General features: G+C 46.0%; 1 protein-coding gene across 2 annotated transcripts in view; it reads right to left on the bottom strand.

Moving 5' to 3' along the window:
- TMEM178B (transmembrane protein 178B) overlaps positions 1-22,921 on the bottom strand; it is a 264,479-nt gene extending 241,558 nt beyond the window's left edge. Inside the window, exons 1-2 of one of the 2 annotated variants that reach the window (XM_083572403.1) lie at positions 20,362-22,921; positions 19,645-19,659 (exon numbers count right to left, since the gene is read on the bottom strand). In XM_083572403.1, the coding sequence (XP_083428529.1) occupies positions 19,645-19,659; positions 20,362-20,743 (397 nt within the window). In that variant the 5' untranslated portion in view covers positions 20,744-22,921. The remainder of the gene's footprint in view (positions 1-19,644; positions 19,660-20,361) is intronic. The other variant, XM_083572404.1, reaches the window with a different exon arrangement.
- Between the last annotated feature and the right edge of the window lie 740 nt (positions 22,922-23,661).

Below are 23,661 nucleotides of genomic sequence, written 5' to 3'. Positions count from 1 at the left end.
AGAAGAGTCAGAAAGAGTTTGTATATGTAGTCTGAATCCAGTGGAGGCTCACCCAGTCAAGTAAATGGGACATTGTCCCAAAAAGCTTTGTTCTGTGTGCTGCCTTGAAAAACAGGCAGAGTACCAATGCCATTGGAAAGTGAAGCTATGGAGATCCATAACTGCATAATGTTGAACATGCAGACATCCAGGACATGGCCAGATGGTGTGCTAACACTGGGAGCAGAGCCAGTTGGAGTGGTCCTGTTTCCTCCTTCCATAGGGTGAAATATTGACTGGAACTACAGCATTGTTTGTGGGACGCGGGTGGCGCTGTGGGTAAAACCTCAGTGCCTAGGACTTGCTGATCGTAAGGTCGGCGGTTTGAATCCCCGCGGCGGGGTGAGCTCCCGTCGTTCGGTCCTAGCTCCTGCCCACCTAGCAGTTCGAAAGCACCCCTAAGTGCAAGTAGATTAATAGGTACCGCTTTCTAGCGGGAAGGTAAACGGCGTTTCCGTGTGCGGCACTGGTGCTGGCTCGCCAGTTGCAGCTTCGTCACGCTGGCCATGTGACCCGGAAGTGTCTTCGGACGGCACCGGCTCACGGCCTCTTGAGCGAGATGAGCGCACAACCCTAGAGTCGGTCACGACTGGCCCGTACAGGCAGGGGTACCTTTACCTTTACCTTACAGCATTGTTTGGATAAGGGCTAACACAATATGTTTGCCCTTTGCTACTCCCCACCCCCAAGTTCTCAAAAGGTCTGATCATCACCTTGGTAGATTTTTCATAGCAACAACCAATGAGAGGAGGCACATTTCAAATACACAATAAATATCTACTCTTGTTTGTATTTCAAAAAGCAAACAAACAGAAGAACCTATGAGCTTCTAGAACACAATAGGTAGAAACCACAACTGGGTTAGAACACAAGAACATAGTATGAGTCTGCTGGATTAGGCCCATCAACTCCAGCATCCTATTCTCACATTGGCCAACCAGATGCCCATGGGTGGTGGACCCGGAAGATGGCATCCCAGATTTGGACCACATCATGTTGGAAGGTATGGACTTGAAGAGTAGTAAGGTGCTGGAAGTCTGAAAACCAAGACCACCAGAAGCCAGCCTGCAGCATCTTACCTCCTGCACCACCACCAGCAATCTGGTTCTTCAACCAACCAGGAAGAGAGCACTCTGTAGGTCAGAGCCACTCTGCCAACATGACTACTGTCGGCTGAGCCCACAGGCCAATCAGCACCCACCTAGTCCTATAAAGCCCTTAGATCAGTGTTTCCCAACCTTGGGTCTCCAGCTGTTTTTGGACTACAATTCCCATCATCACTGGCTACTGTTCCTGCTAACTAGGGATGATGGGAGTTGTAATCCAACAACAGCTGAAGACCCAACTTTGGGAAACACTGCCCTAGATCCACATTAGTTTTGTCACCAAAGCAACTTGACTTGAGGGTTCACCTAAGCTGCTAAACAGACTTAACTGCCCTGGCTGCTCCATAACTTGAATGCTATCCCATGCATCTTCAGTCAACTTGGAACTTTGTCTGCCTATACCAGAACCAGAGGATACCCAATAGAAGCCAGCCTCTCTGCTAGACCGAGGCCTTAACAAGACAACTGTTTTTGAATATATGAAGAAAGACACCGAAAGGAGCCTGAGTTAAGCAAGAAAATTCATAGTTATATCCCATCCATGAATGTATGAAACCACGGTCAAGAGTTTCAGCATGGATTTGCACCATTTATCTTTCCTTTCATGGTCTTAAGCCAGAAACCCTCTCATGTTCTTCTGGTGTGGATTTTCTACAGGCTCACCAACAGAATAACCAGCAGGCAACCATAAATTACAGGGATATAAATACCTTGAGACTTTTTGCAGTAGCCAAGGCTAGGCTGTTACACTAAATGATTACTCTCTCGAAGATATTAATTCACAGCACCGCATTCCCCATCGTGGTTGTTTTTCAAGATCTGATCTAGTATCATATCCGGCAAAAAAAAGAAGAAGAAGAAGTAGCTAGCAATGTGCTGTCGTAGATGGAGAGTACCAGAGTCTGCTAGTGAATGGTAGAAATTAATAAATGGTAGCATTTAGATCCTATTTGAGATAGGAAGGGAAAATACAAGCTGCAGAACTGTGCCAGACAAGAAATTTCAGGGTTAGCCTATGCAAACCAGCCTGACCAGGCTAGCTAAGTGCAAAACCAATGAGAAACAACCAGCCATTAAAGGAAACTGGCAATGAAAAAAGCTGTCCCTTTCCCCCGCCCCCGCCCCCGCCCCCCTCCAAGGAGTGAACAGGGACAGGAGATTTGGGAGTTTGCCAAGGTGACAAAGGTGTGTGATGTCCCTCGCATCAGATGTCAAGGAGATAAGCAACTATACAACCTTTAGAAGACATCTGAAGGCAGCCCTGCATAGGGAAGTTTTTAATGTTTAATGTTTTATTATGCTGGCCAGAGTGGTTGGGGCAACCTAGATGGGTGGAGTGTTAGTGTTGTTGTTAAAATGTGTCCTTTTTGAAATGTAAAGGTGTTCTGAGAACAAGGAGGAGGAAATTAGGCAGAACTCCATTTGGTGCTCGCTAGAGGAGGCTGCACTGAGAGACCGGGAGTCATGACTGCTACTTTGGACCAAAGCTTGCTGAAGCTATGAGAGAGGCAATGAGCGATGCTATTGGGGTATAATGTTCTGTACACCCTGCATTGAAGATTTTAGGTCTATATGTGTGTATAATAAAACATATTTCTTAAAGACACCAGCCTCCGCTGTGCCTTGATTTCCCAATGGAAACACAACCCTGCTCTTGCTACCGCTCAGCAGAGATTGGGGCTGGCGCGCAACCTTCGTAACAGTACTTTAGTTTCCATTTCATCTTGGAAGGCTGGGGGACAGACAACAGCTTTTAAGGAAGTCAAAAAGTGGCTGGGGAGAGGTCTCGCCTCCTATGGTGTAAACACATTTCCTTTGTCCTTGCCGTCGCCTCTGGTCAAGCAGCACAAAAACCAGCTTCCCTGCTTGCCAGCAATGAAAATGGGATGAGTATACACACTGCGAGCAGCAATTGCTCTTTCCAACTGCCTTCAGCTCTCTGAAGAAACTATTCTCTTTCTCTCCAGCCGAAACGGGGGATGTGGATGACACACCACATCTAGACAATGGCCTCCTCACTTCCACTTTGCCTCAGGAGTGCTGCATGCAAACACAGCTTTCCTTCACAAAAACAGCCTTGTACTAGGTTGGAATATTTTTCTATCTAGCCCAGAGCTATTTAACTTCAACCTTCCCTCCCCCCAGCTGCCCTACATGCGTTTTGGACTATAACTCCCATTGTTCCCAGCCTCCACGGCCAAAGGTCATGGATTATGGGGATTTTAGCACGAAATATGGGGAGGGCGCTGTGTTGAAGAAGGTTGTTCAGTGCCACTGCCACCCCGGATAGAGTGAAGAGCCTCTATACTTTCACCTGATCTATTTTTAGCTGGAATTGCCGGGGGGACTGAATCTGGCACCATATGCATATAAAACTAGTATAGGCATCCCCTCATGAGTGATCAACTCACCTACCGGAAAATAAATAAATAGATTGAAATCTGGAAATGGCAGGAGAGCGCTGCCTCCTTCTTCACACCCAATGCACCACCCCTTGACTGCTCCAGATAGCTCCAACCCAGAACACTCCAGGGACTGTCTCAACCCAACTTTGTTGAATACTGGATACTATAGTGATGCTACTCTTGCACTGCAGACATAAGATCTCACACCTCCAGTTAAAAGGGATCTCGGGAAGCAGATAGGGGTGGAGGAGGAATTCAGTTTTGTTTGCCTTTTAATGAGATACTACCTAATTTGCACTTCTCAAACCCGTATCTGCAAACTGAAACATAGCTAGCCTTTGAGCTTCACATCCTCTTAATTTTGCAATGCAGTTCTCCAATCAAGTGGTGTGTACAAAAATACATAAATTAGGGGGAAGTGTGCCTTAAAAGGAATACATCCATAGCAAAATCTTTGGTTTATCCAAGACTGGCTTAGCCAGACCTATGCAATATCTCACTGACATGTTCAGACTGCAGAACATTGTATTTCAATGTCTTGCATCCTCCTCCTTATCCCTTATGGGTATCTTCTGTTTCATGAACATAGCCTCCCTAGATTTTAAGATGGGAACTGGGTAAATATTCTCAAGGTCATACAGCCAAAGGTATTTAATTTATGTGTGACTGCATGTCGAAAATCATTCTGGGTCTAATACACCCTTGCCCAAACTGGTGTCCTGTAGATTATTTGGACTACAGTTCCCATGATCCATTACCATTGGCTATGCTGGCTGAGCCTGATGGGAGATCAACAACATCAGGGAGGAACCAGGTTGATGACGGCTGCTTTAGCGACTGCTTCTGCTTATCTTCAGGAGCCCTGGAAATTAGTAAATTGTCTCTTTTTTCTCAAGACCAAAAAACAAAACAAAACAAAAACACTATTCTGTCTGAAGAGTTAAAACAATGGGAACGAACAAGGCTTTGATCTATAAAGTGATCCTTTGTCGTTCCCAGAACAGGGGCTGTAATCTCCTTGCTTGCGATTATGCAAGAGAATATTATATTGATCCTGTAAAATATATCTGATTGCATCAACGTTATTTTCTCGTGCACTGGCAATGGCTTACCCAGGAATGAATGTAATTCCACTGCTAACACTATCTTACTAAAATCCCCCAATAAATCCTCAAAGCAGGGCGGTTACTAATGCCTTTATTAGACTAACGAAACAAGATATTTCTGTGCAGGGCTTCCTACCATTGTGCCAATTCTTTTTTTCTTTTATTTTGAATTAAAGAAGATAAGATTTCAAAGGTGTACTGGCACACATGGAAACCAGGAAACTTTTTTTCCTGTGCAGGAAAAAAATGAGAATCTGGTCGGAGGCAGTATTGCTTCTGAAAACCAGTTGCTGGAAACCTCAGACCAGTACTCCTTAGGCAAAGTTCTCTGGCAACCGGTCCATTTTCTTTGGGTTCACCAGTACAGAAGCCCATCTCCCTTTTCCTGAACCCCAAAGAGACACCTTTGCCACCAGGCTTTGATGGCTGTTTCAGAGACTCCTTGGGGATCCAAAAAGTCCTGAGGAGAAAAACCTCATTTTATCAAAGAAGATAATGACCCCAAAAGATGGCACTGGCCCTACAACTAGCCAGGAAGCATCACTCAGGGGGTGGGCTCTCAAGTCAACATCTACCTAACCCAGCTGTAAACCTTGGACAGTTGGTCCAGGACCTTTCTGAGACAACTTGGATGGTTGGTCTCAGCTGCAGGACCACTATCTATGATGCTGGACCTATACTTTGATCTCTCTCCAAGATCCTGACTGTTGCTTTTGTTGCACTGCCTGGGAGACCAAGAAGGATTGACCTCTCCTTGCTTGGGCTTATTCATTCATTTATTTATTTCCCACCCTTCTTCCCCAGAAGAGCACCTCTCATCAATGGTGGATCACAAAACCCCTTGGGAAACTCTAGTAAATCACAACACCCCTCTTGTGTGTTGGTTAAAGACAAACATGGAATCCCTAAGTAGGGTTAGTACCAAGTAAGAATATGAAAGTAACATAACAAAGCAAACCCAGTATGAAAGTAGTTCCTTAGCTGTAGCCCAATACAATGAAGACTTAAATGCCAACCATACCATTGGCTGTTGCTGCAAGGGGGCTGGCAGACTCTATTGAAACAGTGGCCTTTCTATAGTCCATTTAATCCCATGTCATACCAGGGCATATTAGGTCTGATTACAGGCTTCTGGGCCCTGCAGCATACCAATGACATCATCATCATGCTCCCAAGACATAGAGGCTTCCGTGCTTTGGGGGGCTTGCAGAGTGTAAAATGTAACATAGATACCAGTGTGATGTTGTGGTTAGAGGGTCAGATTTGGAGACAGGAGACACAGGTTAGAGATGGAGAAGAAATTTGATTCCCTTCACATTTATACACACCTAACATACATTTTTCAAAACAGTACCACAACCAAATCACAGCTATCCTTTGAAATTTGCACATCTCTGACAAAGCAATGTATATGAAAGTGAAGCAATATGAATAGATATGCATATATTAGTGAAAATACCAGCAGAAATGCATCATATTAGGGGGATGATTTGCAAATGTGTGCATATTAGGCAAAATGAAATGCAAACATATTTATATTAGAGGAAATTTGGACTAGAATACTGAAGAACATTCAAGAGGACTATATATATTTAGTCAACTCCTAACCCAGGTTTAACTTCTCACTCAGCCACGAAGGTCACTGGGTGACCTTGAGCCAGTTTATTTATCTATTTATCTATCTATCTATCTATCTATCTATCTATCATCTATCTATCTCTATCTCTCAGCCTAACCTGCCTCAGTGACAGAGGTGAGGATAAAGTGGGGCAGGGGGTTCAAACCGTGAACACTGCCTTAAGCTCTTTGGCGCAAAGGGTGGGATGTACATGCAACCACAGTCATCGCCTTCCCATAGCATGACGTGCCAAATTTTGCACTGTATAAGCCACAACAGGCACAAACTCCATGGATGTTTCTACACCCTTGGGGTACATAGAGAACTGGGTGGCAGGAACAGATGTTTCCCCTAATTCTGTGGTTGGCTCCACCTGGCCAGGAACCAAACTCCTTCTCCAAATTTGTGGTTTCACTGCCATGTTGGAGCAACCCTAGGCATCTCTCACATACAGGCTGGCACAATACATTTTTCTGATGGAGGCAGAGCAGCAAATACTTCCAACCAAGTCAAGGTGCATAGTGGTACCCAAGACCAACCAACTTATTTCTTGGCAACAGATGCAGAAAATCCAACAAGCTCCTCTCCCACTCCTTGGCTATAAAGATGCTGTCATCATCATATAATATGCTGCCCTTTCAAAATCGCTCTGTTGAATAGCAGAGGCACACAATATGGTAGTGCTGCTGTTTCAAAAGCAGGGGTACAGATACAAAGAGTCACAGCTCAGCTTTTCCTTCACGTGTAAATTGTGACTTGGCTCACTTGCTTGAGCTATCTGCTTGGCAGGTGCATTGATATGGCACACCATGCTGACACGGTGGTTTGTGCCTTCCTGTAGAGATCTAAGAATGGGTTGCCTTCTGGTTCTCTTCCAAGTATCTATCCATATATATGTGTGTACCTAATAATAAAACTGAAGAATTCAAAGTACAGGTTCCAGTGGCCCCCTTCCAAATCTTCCTTTCGATTCCAGAGCAGAGCAATGCAGACCACTGGAGCACTCAAGAAATCACTCCCTTCATTAGCTGCTACGAAATGGCAATACCAGATGAAAGCAATGAGCATATAAAGCTACACAAACATCCTCAAAGGTCACACAAGCTGAACACCAGCAATCAAGAGCATCAGGCAGGCACTTGCTGGAGAGATTATCTCCTAAGGCCCTTTGAAACCTGGCTGGCAAAAAAAAAATTAAAAAATTGTGACAGGTACAAGCTGGCTCCTGTATGTCTCCTATGGAAACCACAGGAAAATGTATCCATGTTCCTTACATCATTACCCTGAAATGTCAAAGGAGTCACCCTCTTAGCAACAACGGCCATCAGAAACAGGAGGAAGCCATTTGGAAAGCCTTTGAAAACCAACACTTTCCCAAGAAGAAAGTTGTCTGTTAATCGCTGCCCATCTGCAGTGGCTAAGGCAGAGGCTATATTCACATCTAACTCACATGCCCCTGCCACACTGAAATGAGGCAGCAATTGCTTCCCTTGTGTGACCAAGAAAAACCGATATACATAACCCAATGGAGTGCTTTTAAAAATAGTGTGCAGGAGCAGAACCATGGCACATGGGGAAGTGGGGCTAAACCCTTTCTTCCTAATAAATAATAATAATAATAATAATAATAATAATAATAATAATAATAATAATTTATTTATACCCCGCCCATCTGGCTGGGTCTCCCCAGCCACCCTGGGCGGCTTCCAACAAAATATTAAAATACAGTGGTCTTTTAAAAATTAAAAGCTTCCCTAAACAGGGCTGCCTTCAGATGTCTTCTAAAAGTCTGGTAGTTGTTGTTCTCTTTGACATCTGGTGGGAGGGTGTTCCACAGGGTGGATGCCACTACTGAGAAGGCCTTCTGCCTGGTTCCCTGTAACTTGGCTTCTCGCAGTGAGGAAACCGCCAAAAGGCCCTTGGTGCTGGACCTCAGTGTCTGGGCAGACGCTCCTTCAGGTATACTGGGCCGAGGCCATTTAGGGCTTTAAAGGTCAGCACCAACACTTGAATTGTGCTCAGAAATGTACTGGGAACCAATGTAGATCCTATGCCGCATCCCAGGAAAAAATACCACCAGCACTAGCAATGGCATTTTCGCTGGGAGCTATCATCCCCCTAAGGGACTATAGCAATGGTTTGGGGTGATTTTCCATGGGAGTGAAGTGCAAAGGAGAAGAATTAACACACACCCCTCTCCTGCAAGAACAGAAGAAGAGTTTGTTGGATGGGGCCAATGGTCCATCTGGACAGCATCCTGCTCTCCCAGCAGTCAACCAGATGCATGCAGGAAACCCACAAGCAGAACCCCTTGCACAAGGGCCCTCTCCCTTCCTCTGGTCTCCAGTAACTGGTATTCAGAAGCAAATGTAGCTCCAAATCCAGAGGCACAGCATAGCCATCATGGCTAGTAGCCCCACCAATAGCCCTCTCCTCCGGGAATTAGTCCAATCCTCATTTAAAGCCATCTAAGTTGGTGTCCATCATCTCCTTCTGGAGGAGAAAGTCCCCTTTAATCTGTCCTAAATCTCCCAACAGCTGGCATCATTGGCTGTCCACAACTTATGAGAGAGGGAGGAAAACTATCAGCCTGGATAGCTCAGTTGGTTAGAGCACGGTACTAGTCATGCCAAGTTTGCAAGTTTGATCCCTACGTGGGACAGTTGCATATTCTTGCTTTGCAGGGGGGTGGACGAGATGATCCTCAGGGTCTCCTTCAACTCAACAATTCTATGATTTACTCCATGTTAAACCACAGAGCCTAGGACTTGCTGATCAGAAGGTCAGCGGTTCGAATCCCCACGACGGGGTGAGCTCAAATTGCTTGGTCCCTGCTCCTGCCAACCTAGCAGTTCGAAAGCACGTCAAAGTGCAAGTAGATAAATAGGTAGCGCTCCAGCGGGAAGGTAAACGGCATTTCCGTGCACTGCTCTGGTGCTGGCCACATGACCTGGAAGCTGTCTGCAGACAAACGCCAGCTCCCTCGGCCTATAGAGCGAGATGAGCATTGCAACCCTAGAGCCGGTCACGACTGGACCTAATGGTCAGGGGTCCCTTTACCTTTACCTTTACCTTTATGCACCATTTTATGAACTTCTATCAAGTCACCACTTACTCATCTTTTTAAAAATTATTATTATTATTATTATTCCCTGCCCTAACCTCTAAAATGTTCCAAGTGCTGCAACCTTTCCTCACAAAGGAGACACTTTATCCCTTGATTGTGATCAGGCCCACCCATGCAGGGGATTTTTTTTTAATTAACAGCAAGATCTATTAAATGCCCATATTGCATTTAAATCCATTTGGCCCCGAGTAGCCACCCAGGCAGTGCAGGAAGCAGCAGAGAATTACTACCCGGCCTGCAAGAGACCATGTTGTACCTAAGAAGCCATCCACCATCTGATTGATTGTAGAAACTCAGGGAGGATTCAGACAATCTGATTTCTACCCAAGCATTAAGTCCAGCAGCCTCCAGACAGAGAATCAAGGGGAATTAACTCACCTGATAGGGTCCAATCCTCAGTGGACTCAACAGCCGAAATCTCAAAAAACCGTGGAAATCTAGTCTCACAATGTGGTGACTGCACAGTCCATTACTCACTAGTTTACAGACACCAGGAGCCATGGCAATACTTGGTTCCCCACAGGGGCATTGCTGGGTATTTAAGGGATTCAGGACACAGACCCCATGACCCAACGATGGCAGGCGTCTCACACACACAGTACTTTGCAGTGTGCCCAGTCAAGCTATGAATCAGAAGCAGGGAACCTCTGGGCCACAGGCCCGTCTAGACCTGCTAGAGAGTCCAATATAGCCCTCAAGGCCATTTCCCCCAAATAAAAAATCCTGCCAATCAGCTGCCAAGACTGCATGACATCAGCTAAGGGATGGGGGTTCACCAGTGCTTCACCATTGCTTTTCCTACAGGGAATGTGCTGGCAAAACAGGACACCCCATCCCAAACCATATGAGTCAACTTTGACAGTGGGCAGGACTGCCCATCTACCAGTCACATCCTTCCTATTGGTGACATTTTTAAAAATAGCTTTTAAAAGAGTGAGGGGCAGTAGATTTAGGACCCACTGCAAAAGCTCCCCTGGATCATCACTCCCTAACAAGACTCCTGATCTGCCACATATCTGGGGGCTTCCATATCTGGAGGAGGCATTACTCAGTAAAGAGTTATGAGGATCCACTTTGTGACAACCCAGTTCTGCTTGAATCCCTCCACCTGGCAACACCAACAGTCAGCATTCATTGCCTGACATGACAGCATTGACGTCGTCTGACAGCCATTTTTTTCCCCTCAACAAGCATTGACTTTTGCAATTGCCTCGTCTCTGCAAAGATGTCACATAACGTTTTAAACGTTGCAAGGGAAGGGTCAGTCCCAGTGCAGCTACTGTGAGAAAAGCAGAAGGTTGATCTTGCCTGTGGGGGGGTGGAATCACATTCTTCCTGGGGAGGGGGCAGGCAGACAGGCAAGTGACAGGATGGAGAACAAAATGGGAAAGAAGCACACAGGGGCAGAGGAAGGGGGTGCGGTGGGGGTGGACCGCCCAGGTGTCTTCGCTGAGGGAGGTGACATTTGGCCCACCACCCTCCCACGACTCCCAAGCCTACCCCAAGCCATCGGGGGAAGGGAGGAGCCGTGCCGGTTTGCCTTGTGCCAGAGAGCCAGTGTGGTGTAGTGGTTAGGAGCGTAGATTCGTAATCTGGGGAACCGGGTTCGCGTCTCCAGTCCTCCACACGCAGCTGCTGGGTGACCTTGGGCTAGTCACACTTCTCTGAAGTCTCTCAGCCCCACTCACCTCACAGAGTGTTTGTTGTGGGGGAGGAAGGGAAAGGAGATTGTTAGCCGCTTTGAGACTCCTTCAGGTAGTGATAAAGCGGGATATCAAATCCAAACTCCTCCTCTTCTGGTTCTTTCAACCAAGACTTCTCCCCAAACACACACGCACACCTTTATTTTGACAGCTGGGGGAGGCTTGGGAATTGCAGGCAGGCGGCGCGCCAAATGTCCGCCATCAGCGGCTCGCTCCACCTCCGGCTGTAGGGTGCACGTGCCGCTCCATGCACCGAAGCGGCTATGCTGTGCCTTGGAGGGCACCCTCTGCACTCTGCCCCCCTCGGGAGCCCCCCCTCAGGAGTACGCCCACCCTGGGCAGCGCGGGCATATGCTCTGCTGCTGGAAGCACAAGGGGAAAGACCTGGAGAAGTGGGAAATTTGCAACCTAGAAGGATCAGAGTTCTCAATATTTCTGTTAATCCTTTGCCAAAAGGGCACCATTATTTCTAGACTAGGGATGGGGAATCTATGTCCCTCCAGATATTGTTGGACTACAACTCCCATCATCTTTGACCGCTTTGCCATGCTGGCTGGGGCTGATGGGAGTTGGAGTTCTACAACATTTGGAGGGCCACAAGTTGCGCACCCCTGCTCTAGAATTATGCCTATCTGGACTGAGCAACTGAAGTTATTTACCATCTACTTCATAGCTGTCAGGGCAGGCAGTCTGGAATCAAGCAAGCATCAGACAGAAACTTCAGTAGCTAAGTGGGAGCAACAGTCAGTTTGAGACAAGCTACGTCTGTACCTGAACTACAGTTGTTCAGACTCTGGAGCTAGACCATAGTCGGAAACCTTAGGGAAACAGGTGAAAACCTAGTACCTCCCAGTATCACCTGCTCTCTCCTGAGCTGATAGCTGCAATGCCTCCTCGTTGCATACCCTCCAACATTTCTCTGATGAAAATAGGGACATCCTAAGGAAAAGTGGGACATTCCAGGATCAAATCAGAAACTGGGAAGGTTTCTGTAAATCCGGGACTGTCCCTGGGAAATAGGGACACTTGGAGGGTCTGTCATTGTCAGAGGTTGTAATCCAGTAACATCTCAGTAGTATCACATTAGCTACCCATGCCGGACATAGCGAGAACAATCATACTGCAGGAAAGGCTGTAGCATGTGTCTTCCAGGAAGAAGGGACCAGGTTCAATTTGTGGCATCTCCAGGTATGGCACAGAAGCACCCTTTTCTGAAACCCTGGAGAGCTGTGGCCGCACAATCCTGAAGAAGCAGGCAATGACCTCTGACTTGGCAAAAGGAAGTTTCCTCTGTGTACACATTGTGCAAGTAAGCCATGATTGCATCTCTTCTGTACTAACACCATGCATTTCTCCCCGCCCCCCAAAGTACAAGGCACAGTTTGCTGGCCTTGCCTTGGGATGCTGGAAGGATTTCATACTCAGGAAAAAAGAAAAACACGTGAATCTTCCCCCAGACCAACAGAACATTGCATTGCACTCAGTCTTACCTTGGGGAAAAGAGGAAAGAGTCAAGCAACAATATGTGACAGATGTTAGACCCATCACTTAACGCATGATAGGAAAATACCATGGCAATGAGAGTCGTGTAACAACTTGTATAGGAAGAAACAAAGAATTCCCACTAGCGGGTCCTTGTCTTAGCAGAGGGTTCATATTTAAGGAGGTAAACAAATGGTCACTGAAGCCCTTAGATAAATAAAAAAAAATTGCCTCAAAGGTGAACTGAAAACTTAGTTGTTAATAAAATGAATAGATTGTGACTATATATGGTTGAGGTATTATAGGGAAGGATCCAAGAGAGATGGCTGGTTGGCCATGGTTGAGAACCGGATACTCGGCTAGATGGGCTTTTGGTGTGATTCAGCAGGGCTCTTATGTTATGTCCTTACATATGGGAGCAGATGAGCAACAGGGAGGGAATCATGTGGCTGAGAACAATGTAAAAGTTATGGAGGCAAATTCCACCCACTGTCATGAACTGAGGAAGAGGAGGAAGGCAATCCTGGTGAGGGGTGTAGCCAGGACTAGCACATACCGGGGCAAGCAGGGGATGGGGAAGGGAGTACTCACAGAGTGACGGAGGATGACAAGAGAATGGAGGTCAGTGCATAGGAACCAGAGCAGCAGGACCCTTCACCAGAGCCAGGGGGTCCCTATCTCCAGAGGGCCCCTGTCTCTGAGGCATAGGGAGCAGCGGGTGGGATGCTCCAGGAGGCACAGGCAGACAAGGGCCCACAGCCCAGCTCCCTAGTTGGCCAGGTGAGGCTTGCTAGCTCTAGGAGGAAGCGTGTGATTCATCAGCTGGAGTAGGCTTGGAACAGGTAAGGTTCATATGTGTCGTCGAGCCCAGATGCTGCAATCAGCATGCAAAGTACAAAAGGGAAGCAGAGCTGAGGTGCAAAAGTGTCTGCTCAACTGTCCATGTTGATGGGCCTTGGCTTGGATGCTCCTGGACCTCTATGGGACTGTGCTTTGGGTTTGACTCTGGACTGTATCCTATCTGCTGGGCTTCATACTTGACTTACTTGGATGGACCCTGGATTGTGCTTCCTGACCTTCAGACTTTGGACTTTGCTTGCATGGATTGACACACACACACCCCGACTTTGAACTTTGGGTGACATACTGACTTGCCGCCAGGTAGGCCAGGGGTCCAAGATACCCACTACCCAACGCCATGAAGACCAGGGCCAGTTGCCCTTCCAAGGAGTTGCTGGTGTGGGTGCCACTTCACTACAACTAGAAAGGGGAATGTTTCAAGAAGCATACAGTCTTCCCAGATGACAGACAGTAGCCAACTAACCCATTTCATCTGTGTGGTGATTCCCACTTGTGCAATGGAAACTCCCTCCCTCCCCAAATCTGTTCTGGGGGTGTTCCCATTTCTCAAGAGCAGATTTGGAGGGGGCACAGGGTGTGTGCAGGGACTGGATGGAGGGGAGTTCCACTGCACAAATGAAGATCTTCCTGCTGACAGTATGAGTTAGCTGGATACCAACCAGATCTTCCAAGGCAACGTGCAGTCAAATGCATATGAACCAATATAATAAAAGGATGAACTGCAGCAATACAAAGTCATTCAACTAAAAAGCTAAGGAAAGAAACAAAAATCAAGCTCAGAGCCCCAAAAACTGCCAAAAGAGGAAAGGCAGAGAATAACTCAAGACGAACAGATGTGGGATTCTCAAAGAAGGGTCAGAACAAGTTTTTTCAACCACAGATGGAAGCTGGTTTCACAGCTTGTCTTATGCACAGCGATATCTGCAGGTTGAAGCTTGCTCAGACCTTGTCTTGCCCCCTTCTCTCATGCATACTTTTATAAGAAGCCTCTATGTGTTGCTGCAGATGTGAGTTCACCATTCAACTTTTAAAAATATCAAAAACACTCTCACATTTATTTGAGGGTATATCCTACTGAATTCATTGGAACTTACATCTGGGTAAGCATCCACAAGGTTGCACTGCACGTGTCCTTGGGATTCCCTGTGGTACTCATTCCATCTTCTCTTTGTCTAGTTCCAATGTGGACCCATTGGGGTACTCGGTTTTGTCCCTCATAAGAAGTAGTTGTGTATCAAAGCAATAGCTCAGAGTAATCCAGATACAAGCATTAAGAGACAGCTTTGAAATCAGCAAGACCAACTAAATTCTCTGAAGTGTATTGTGCAATCTCCAGCTGAAGTCAGTGTCAAGAACTGGGATTCTTGCTTTGTACCATTTCCTCCTTCACTATGGACTTCATTTCCTTTTTCTCTAGAAACAGATCTAACAGATCTCCTAAAGTAATTTATTGTGAAAGCAGTAGGTCAAAAGATCAGCTCCTTGGAACACTGTGTATCTGGAGATTCAGCTAGGAGTTCAGGAGTATTTTAAAGAAGTGGTGGGGGAATGTTCTAGGGCTCCATAATATCACTAGGACCATTCCCTCCATCTCCAATGTTCAAGCTGTGAGTGCTGTTACTTACGTAGCCAAAACGGCATGCAAACACACCCCACACCCCACAACAGGGAGGTATCATGATGTGTGGTTTTGGCCCTTGAGATACATGCTCCCCCTGTCTGTATCTTCTTTTATAGCAATATATAAAAAGGTAAAGGTAAAGGGACCCCGGACCATTAGGTCCAGTCGTGACCGACTCTGGGGTTGCAGAGCTCATCTCGCTTTATTGGCCGAGGGAGCCGGCGTTTGTCCGCAGACAGCTTCCAGGTCATGTGGCCAGCATGACTAAGCCGCTTCTGGTGAACCAGAGCAGCGCACGGAAATGCTGTTTACCTTCCCACAGGAGCGGTACCTATTTATCTACTTGCACTTTGATGTGCTTTCGAACTGCTAGGTTGGCAGGAGCAGGGACTGAGCAATGGGAGCTCACCCCGTCGCAGGGATTCGAACCGCCAGCCTTCTGATCAGCAAGTCCTAGGCTCTGTGGTTTAACCCACAGCGCCACCTGTGTCCCTATAGCAATATATAGCTTCATGTTATCCTGCTTGTTGCTGTTGTATTACTGTTTACTATAATGCTTTATTGCTTTGATTGTTAGCCCTCTGTGAAACTAGTGTTTAAAAGCAGGATATGAATCCTTAAAAGTGTAGGGGTGTGTGTATTCTGCATTTCCAAGAAACTGATCCTTCAAGTGTGGCAGCACCTACATTCTGAAACTCTGTGCCCACTGATATTAAGCAGGGGACCTTTGCTGTGCTGTTTTCAGCAGCTGCTAAAACAGGTAGATTTGCCATGTAACGTAAATTTAGCATGGGTTTTAATGTTGTTTTATTTCATTATTTTATTTTAAAGCATTTATAAACCACTTCGTATTTTAAGAATCTCTAAGTGGTGTACAACCTAAAAACAGTATCATTAAAACAAAACAAAAATGCAAGACCGTGTTGTTGTTGTTGTTAAACTGCTTCTTTTATTCTAAAACAAAAATGAATTACTGTATTACGGGGGGGTGAATTACTCCTCCATTCCTACACAACATGGAGGAGATACTGCAAGCCTTAGAAAGAGCTTGCCCAGTTGATCTTAATGACCAGAAGGGCCTGTCCTACCATTAGGGAGAGTGAGGCAACTGTCTCAGGCGGCAGATGCTTAGGGGCAGCAGTAGGAGCCCCTACCTATTTCTCCCAAGTTGCCAACCATTCCCCCTTTGTTGCCACGTGGCCTTTACTTGGCTCCCTAAACTGACCCGCTGCCTCAGTGGAGGATGCTACTGCATCACTAGTGTTGAAGTAAGATTCAGCTGCTGCTTCAGCCAACTTCTGGATGTGTAATTGGAAGCAAGCATCTAGTCCTCCACCAAGGCAGCAAAATATCTTGGGCTGGCTGTGATGAGCAGCACATATGGAGGGGGGCGGCAAAAGGTAGCTCAAGATCTGCTGGCAGTTGTCTGGGTGCAGTAGATCATCAAGGATTTATTTTGATTAAAAAATTGCAAACTGAACATCTCCCCTTCCCCACCCCTAAGGCATAGCTCAGATGTAAACAATAATAGCAAAGGTCATGCAAGCACTGAAGTGGCAAGAGAATGAAAGTTGCTGTTATCAATATGAAAGAAAATGTTAACACAGCTATATATTGCAGAACATGGCAGGTACAGTCTGTCCTCTAGAGTCCTTGTTTCTGCACTGGATGAATGGCCACCATTCCAGCATAAAAGTCTCTCAGGGTTGGTTTGTTTTTTGCCCTCCAGCCACTTGAAGTTTTGTGTCAGCTTTTTAAGGATTTTCTATCCCCCCCCAAAAAAAATTATATTATCCCATTTTAGTTCATATAAACTTTCTGCTTCTTTCCAGTTTCTAGCTATCAATATTCTTGAGGCCATTAATAACTAACCAATTAAATGTTTATATAATAATCCTTGGTTATCTCCACTGAATATACCCAACAATACTATTTCAAGTGGAGTTCCCCCCATCCCCGGTTTTCCCAGTATTTTTGATATTTCTATAAAAATCTCATCCCAGAACTAGGCATCTTTGGCACAGTCCCACCACATATGTGTGAAGGAACTGTGAGCTGTACGTGCCCTCCAGCAAACAGGTGAGTATGACTTATCCATTTTAGCTATTTTGTAGGCGTTAAATGCCATTTTTGCATTAGTTTCAAAGAAATTTATTTTAAACTAGCTGAGGTTATTTTATAAGGATTTTTTTCCCACATAGCTGCCCAATCTTCATCATGATTTCCCAGTTTGCTTAACAATAGCAACAACAAAATAATCCACACATAGACTGGACTGTCTCAAAGTAGCCCACATCTTCTGCTTGGTGAAGTTGCATCTTATTGGTTAACACACATATTAGACTGCTGAGATGAAGAAATCTTGATGTAACCAGTAATGGATTTTAGTATGGAAGCTTGGTTCTCATCCTCAAAACAAATCCCTGTGCTCAGTGGCTACTCTGAGACATCATGTTATTTCATTCTAAGTCTATGTCTTCTGCACCCCTGTCTTCTCTTGGTGGATCTCAGAGTTTTAGTAAAACAAAACTTAGATCTCAGAAATCACAAGACAGACTTTCCTTGCTAAATGGGGCCAAAAAAAAATCATTTAGAGATCCTCGTCCTAAACCAGCTCCCATTGACCCTGACCATGAGTTATGCTAGCTGGGGTTGGTGGCAATTTGATAACATCTAGAAAGCCACTGTTTCTTGCTTCTTTACAGTAGTGCTAAATTCTTATGGTGTTTGATGCTCAAAAATCTCTCTTGACGCATCTCATTTCATTTTATGCAATGGCTTGTGAAGGCTTTGCTCTAAGAGGTTACCTATATTATAGGTCTTATAAAACGTTTCAAATAAATAAATTGGAGTTGTGGCAGGGAAGAGTAGACAAATACCATACATTTCCTATTCAATGTATCAGACTCTTTTTTAGATTTCAAAAAATCTAACATACTATCACATTCCCATCAGTCTCAGTCTCAAAAAAACCATATTCTTACTATTTCTATTTTGCTAATGGACAGTTGAGGCCATGCATGGTTGTTTGCCCAAAGCTACTAAGTTAGCTCATGTCCTGAGGTAGATTTATCAGATTTACACCTGTGTCAATATCTGCCCTACTTAATAGTAACCCAGCTGAATAAGACCAAAGGCCTGTCTAGCCCAGTATCCTATTTAACAATGGCCAACCAAACAACTCTGCAAAATCCAGAAGCAGGACATGAGGAAAATGCCCCATCTGCACTGCTGTTCCCCAGTGACTGGTACTCAGAGGCATGTTGCTTCCCATACTGGTGGCAATATAAAGCCATCAGTGCCTGGGAGCCATTGACAGCATTTGTCTAATCCCCTTTCAAAACAGTCTACAATGGCAGCCATCACTACACCATGGACTAGCAAATTCTATAGTTGTACTATGTGCTGCGTAAATAAATATTTCCTCTTGCCTTTCCTGAATCTTCCAACATTCGCTTTCACTGGGAGTCCCTGGATTCTAGAAGGGAAAACATATCCCTGTTCTCTTTCTCTACAACACACACACTTTTGTTTGCCAGAGCCATGTCCCACTTTACTCACCTGTCCCCCCACCCACCCAAACTAAAAAGCCCCAAATACTGTGACCTACCCTCATAAAGGAGTTACAGGAGTGCTCCAATTCAGACCCTGATCATTTCGGTTGCTCCTGTCTTCATTTTCCAGCTCTTCATTTGAGATGCAGTGACCAAAACCATACACAATATTTCAAGTGTGGCTGCACCAAAGATTTGTACAAAGGCATTGCAATATTGGCAGTATATTGCCAAGCTAAAAGCTGGGGGTTATTTGCACCTATGAGCAGCAGAGACCTAAGTTACTTATCAAAAGAAGAGGTCTGTCCAAGACATAGTCCCATCATTCCTTTTGGTCCTACGCCAAGAAACCCAAAGCCTGACCTAGAAGAATCCTTGGTTTCCCTGCTAAGCCTGCCAATCAGAATGCTTGTTGTGATGACAGCTTCTGAGCATGGACAGTTGCCCATTACAAATTGCAACAGGGCCAAAAATGCATTTCATGAAGTCACAAAACAGCCGCTAGCTCATAACGCCTTCTAGCCATTAAACCCCAAAGTTGCGTTTGAACTCAAACTCATAACAAATAGCCAACAGGCTTCCAATTCCTCATTCATAAAGAGTGTTTGATGTCAGGGTGTTGACCTTTGCGATCCTTTGTGTATAGCAAATGAACCAAAGTTATATATTTATGCAAATGCACTTGGAATCTATGCTGAAGACAAACATATTTTTAACAGAGCTTGAGAAGGATAAAGCTAGCTAAACAGAAGCTCTATAAAATAAAGGAAAAACCAGCCTAATCCCTATATGCAAAGAAAACCTTGCAGGTGATCTTTTAAATTCATCCAGGAACTACTGGAGGATATTCTGTTTTGCACCAAAAAGATATAATAACGTGGGCAGAAACCAAGCAAAAACAATCCACTTGTTCCTTCACATACCTTTTTTCTAGATAATTATTTAACTGAAGCTGCTTCATTATATACCTTTTTGCGTACTGTGCTATGAGCAGAAGAAATAATCCAAGTAGATTGACTAACCTTGTTGGCCAAATGCTGCATGAAAAAGGAGGAAATGATATATGTGCGCTTTTTGTCAACATATGACTCTCCTTGGGGAGGAGGCATAACATTATTTCATTTTAGAGCTTTAACACGGTACTTTTGCCAAATGAAATTCAATGATCTCTTTTTAAATAACCTGTAACCACTGAGCTTGAACATGCACACATTCTATCCCCACCTTTTGCTTGCACTTCTCCTTGTTTGCTCCCTATCTGATGTTTAAAGAAGTCTATTAGTTTATTCAGAAGTAAGCTAGCTTTCTAGAGTAAGATTAGCGACAACCAAAAATTAGCAGGATTCAGTTAATCGGGGTCAAATTCAAAATGCTCATCTGGTTATTTTCTGCACTGTTTATGCATTAAGTAAAGAGTTCTTAATGCCACAGTGATTTGTGGCCCTATTAAAAAAAATTGTACAAAACAGAAGATTTGATGACCATGCAGACCCCTTCCTATAAAGTCTATAAGCCCAGCAGAATGTCTCGACCTTCATAAATGTTCCAAGTGAAGTCACTCAGAGCATAGCCAACAACCATCCCTCCCACAGAAAAGAAAACTCTCTCAACTGTGATTCTTGGGCTAATGGGATAATCTGTTGGGTGCACTTGTAGGCATTGCACAGTATCTTTGCACCTGGTTTCAGCTTATTCAATAAATTTATATTGGACAACTGCTTCTGAAAAAGAAACCCTACCTTTAGCAATGAGCTCCTCCAAGTCCAGGTCAAATCCCAGCCGGTGGCATTTCCTCCACAGCCCCATGTTAGTAGAGTTGTACTGTCTGTTGCACTCATCAACGGCACTCATGGCAAAGAGCTGCCTCCTGTTTCTTGCCAAGAGAAGTTTCCCTTCCCAACGGTCCAATCTAGACCTGCTGGCTCTGAGGGGCAGGTTGTTGTTAGAGTTATAAATGAAGCCGGGGTCATTCCTCCGGGTGGTGATGCTTTTGCACCGTTCCCTGTGCTTCCTGGCATCAGTTTCATACCAATGGTCAGAGCAGATCGCCACAGCCAGCATGCCTAGAGCACACAACGCTAAAGAGAGACCGGCATAGAGCAATAACCTTCCGGCAGCCATACCTTAGCTTCACAGAAAGACCATGGACATCTTCACTAGGAGGCAGAAAGCCCTTTGAACTGGATACCAGGTATGAGCCCAGCTCTTGGGCAGGTGTCACTGGACAGTGGCTTCCTTCAGTGATCACATAGAAGCAGGTGGAGATTCATCAAACTCTGGAGGAAGTGAGGAGAGGAAAAACTTATGCTCCAGAAGGAAAGAACCCTGGGCACTCATTCGCTTTTTCCTATGGGCAAGAGCAGGTGGGGGTGGCAAAATGGCCAGGAAATTCTGAAGCTTCAGCTTCAATCAGTCTGGTAAGGCGGAGAGGTCTTGTCACTGGCCAGGAAACGGCAGTCAGTGGTAAACAGCCTTCCCTTTCTTGTGTCTGGCCATCTGGATCAGTCTACTGAGCCCTTCCAGACTGAACCCACCCAGAAATACCAGAGGGGGGCTTTAGATAGACAGCTATTCTACCTCTCTCAGCCCTTTAAGGGGGCCACATTCAAGGAGTAGAAACGCTTGAAAATCAAAGTCCAAAAAAAAAAAAAGCCCCAATCTTCAGCTCCCCAGCCTCCAGCAATCTTGCTTCTAAACACCGGGAAGCCTGCGATGTGAAGTAGAGTGTGTTTTTATGATGATGGTGATGATTTTGCAAGAATCCTGGTCACGGTCGATATGCTTGCTTGTTTCAGAGGACAGGCAGCGAAGGAAGAAAGCTGCCCTTTGGTCGATTTCAATCCTGGGCTTTTTCTTGAAACACACACACAACGCACATCCAAGCCAGTCCTTTGCCTTCCTAACGCGGGAGTCCGGTCGCCCTGCTCCGTCGCCCCAGAAGTCCTGCAGCTTTGCAGCAATGCACTGACATCTTGGTTCTCTCGCCGAGCCGCCGCCGCCGCCGCCGCTCTGCCTGCCTCCTCCTCCTCTTCGCCAACTGATTCAGCGCGTTTGTTGTGCTGCCTTGCGCCCGTGATCACGGCAACGTAAGGGGAGAATCGGCGATCGGCGATCGAGAACGCCGGATCACGGGCGAAAGAAGAGCGGCTGGGCTCTCGTCGTGGCCATCGTCAGCGGCAAGGAGGCGCACCCACCCGGGCACCCTGCCGCCCTCTCTGTCGGTTCCTCCCCCGGGGAGCGTGTGGCAAGCGGCGGGAGGACAGGCACGCACAGAAGCGCCGGGGAGCTTGGAGGCGCCGCGCGATTCAGCACCACGGACAGCGCCAGCTTCCTTCCGAGAGACCCAGCCCCCGGAATATGTGTGTGTTTCCTCCTCCTGCTGCTGCTGCTATTGCAAAGCGGTCCTCCTTCACCCCCCTCCTTTTTTCCAATTCTCCCCCCCTTTTTTTTTTACACCGGGGCTTCCGTTTTCTGTTGAGCAAGGCTTTCCAACGTACAGATCCTATATATACAGACACACAAAAAAAAATAACAATGGGGAGTCTTCGTTCACTCCCCGCTTACCGTTGCAAAAAAGAAAAACCCCACCCCGATGAATTAAAACACGATGGTAAACGGAGGGAGGGGGCGCCAAGCAGGAGAGGAGGGGGATAAAATTAATAAATAAACGACGCCAGCCGATTCCACTCAAAAGGAGGAGGGGGGTGGGCAATAAGCCTCTGCCTTGTCAATAGCTCACGGTCTGCACCATTTCCTTGCCACACGGCCTGATCTCCGTTGCAAGCAGCGCTATCTTCCTTTGTAGGCTTTCCCTCCCCCTTTTCGTAACAGCTTCCTACCCGGCGCGATCCTGCCGTCAACAGCTGGATAGATTGTCTTCTTCAGACATTTTGCTGGGCCGGACCTCCTTCCATCCCGCTTTTCTCCTCTAACGGGAAGAACTCGCCCATTCTCGCCAGGAGGCTGCCGGGCAGGCGAGATAGAGAGAGCCGGGGAGCCTTCGCAATGGCATTGCCCTCCCCCCGCTTGCAGGGCTGGCTGGCTGGCTGCTGTTGCCCTTTTAATGCCCCCGCGCTAATAGCTCGAATATAAGAGCGGCTCCAAGTCTTCTGCCCACCTGGGAATCTCGCCTTCTTCAAACACGCCACCCTGCAGCCTTGGCTGAAGCCTACAGCCAGAGAATACAGAACGCCGAGCCAAAAGCTAGTGATGTCACCCATGCAGCGTGAGCCTCATTCCTTATTTCTCTAGCTTCCTTAAAGATAAACTGCACTCCTTCTCCGAGAGAGAAAATGCCTGGAGATTCGTCCTTTCCTTAAAGCAGGCAGAATAAAAACATGGCTCTGTATGCTGGGCTTCCTGATTTGGGGTCACCATGCCCTTTAAACCAGCCTAAAAACCCTAAATGGTCCTGTTGCGGACTGTTACATGCACATGCCGGAATCTAAATATTTCAGCATGCTTGGAAATCTGCAAATCTGCACCACAATCATTGTGAGCCTTTTTGCACAAAGGACAACTTTCCTGTACATTTTTTTTTTGAGGGGTGTACACATGCACACAAACAGTAGTGTGGTCCAAACAATCATGGTAGCTGAGTTGTCATATCTCAACCTCAGACCCCCAGCTGGAAAAAGAAAAAGGAATATGGAGATTATGGTGCAGTCGTATACATGCCTAGTCTACTCACAAGTAAGTCCAGTTGAATCTGATGGGGACTTACTCCTGGGTAAGTATATTGCAGCCGTAATCACCTACCATTTATACCACTGGTGTGCAGATTAAGGAGCACTGTAAATTATTGTGTATAGCCAAAGAGCTATATGTATTATTAATGAAACCAATACATAAACATATTCCAGACATGTATTTAGACAAATAGGGTTGTCAGCTACTCTGCATTTTCAGAGCAGTCCCCTGTGTTATGAAGGACCTCACAGAAGTGCATAGAGAAAATTGGGCAAACAAAACCATACAAGGAAAGGAAGGTTTGGATGTAGGAACTCCATGGTGCCTTCACAAGACTTGTGAGAGTGTTG

Source organism: Podarcis filfolensis, assembly GCF_964270895.1.
Source record: "Podarcis filfolensis genome assembly, chromosome: 10".
In the NCBI taxonomy this organism is placed as follows: Eukaryota; Metazoa; Chordata; class Lepidosauria; order Squamata; family Lacertidae; genus Podarcis; species Podarcis filfolensis.
Note: the sequence above shows the minus strand (reverse complement) of the source record. Positions and strands in the feature narration are given on the sequence as shown.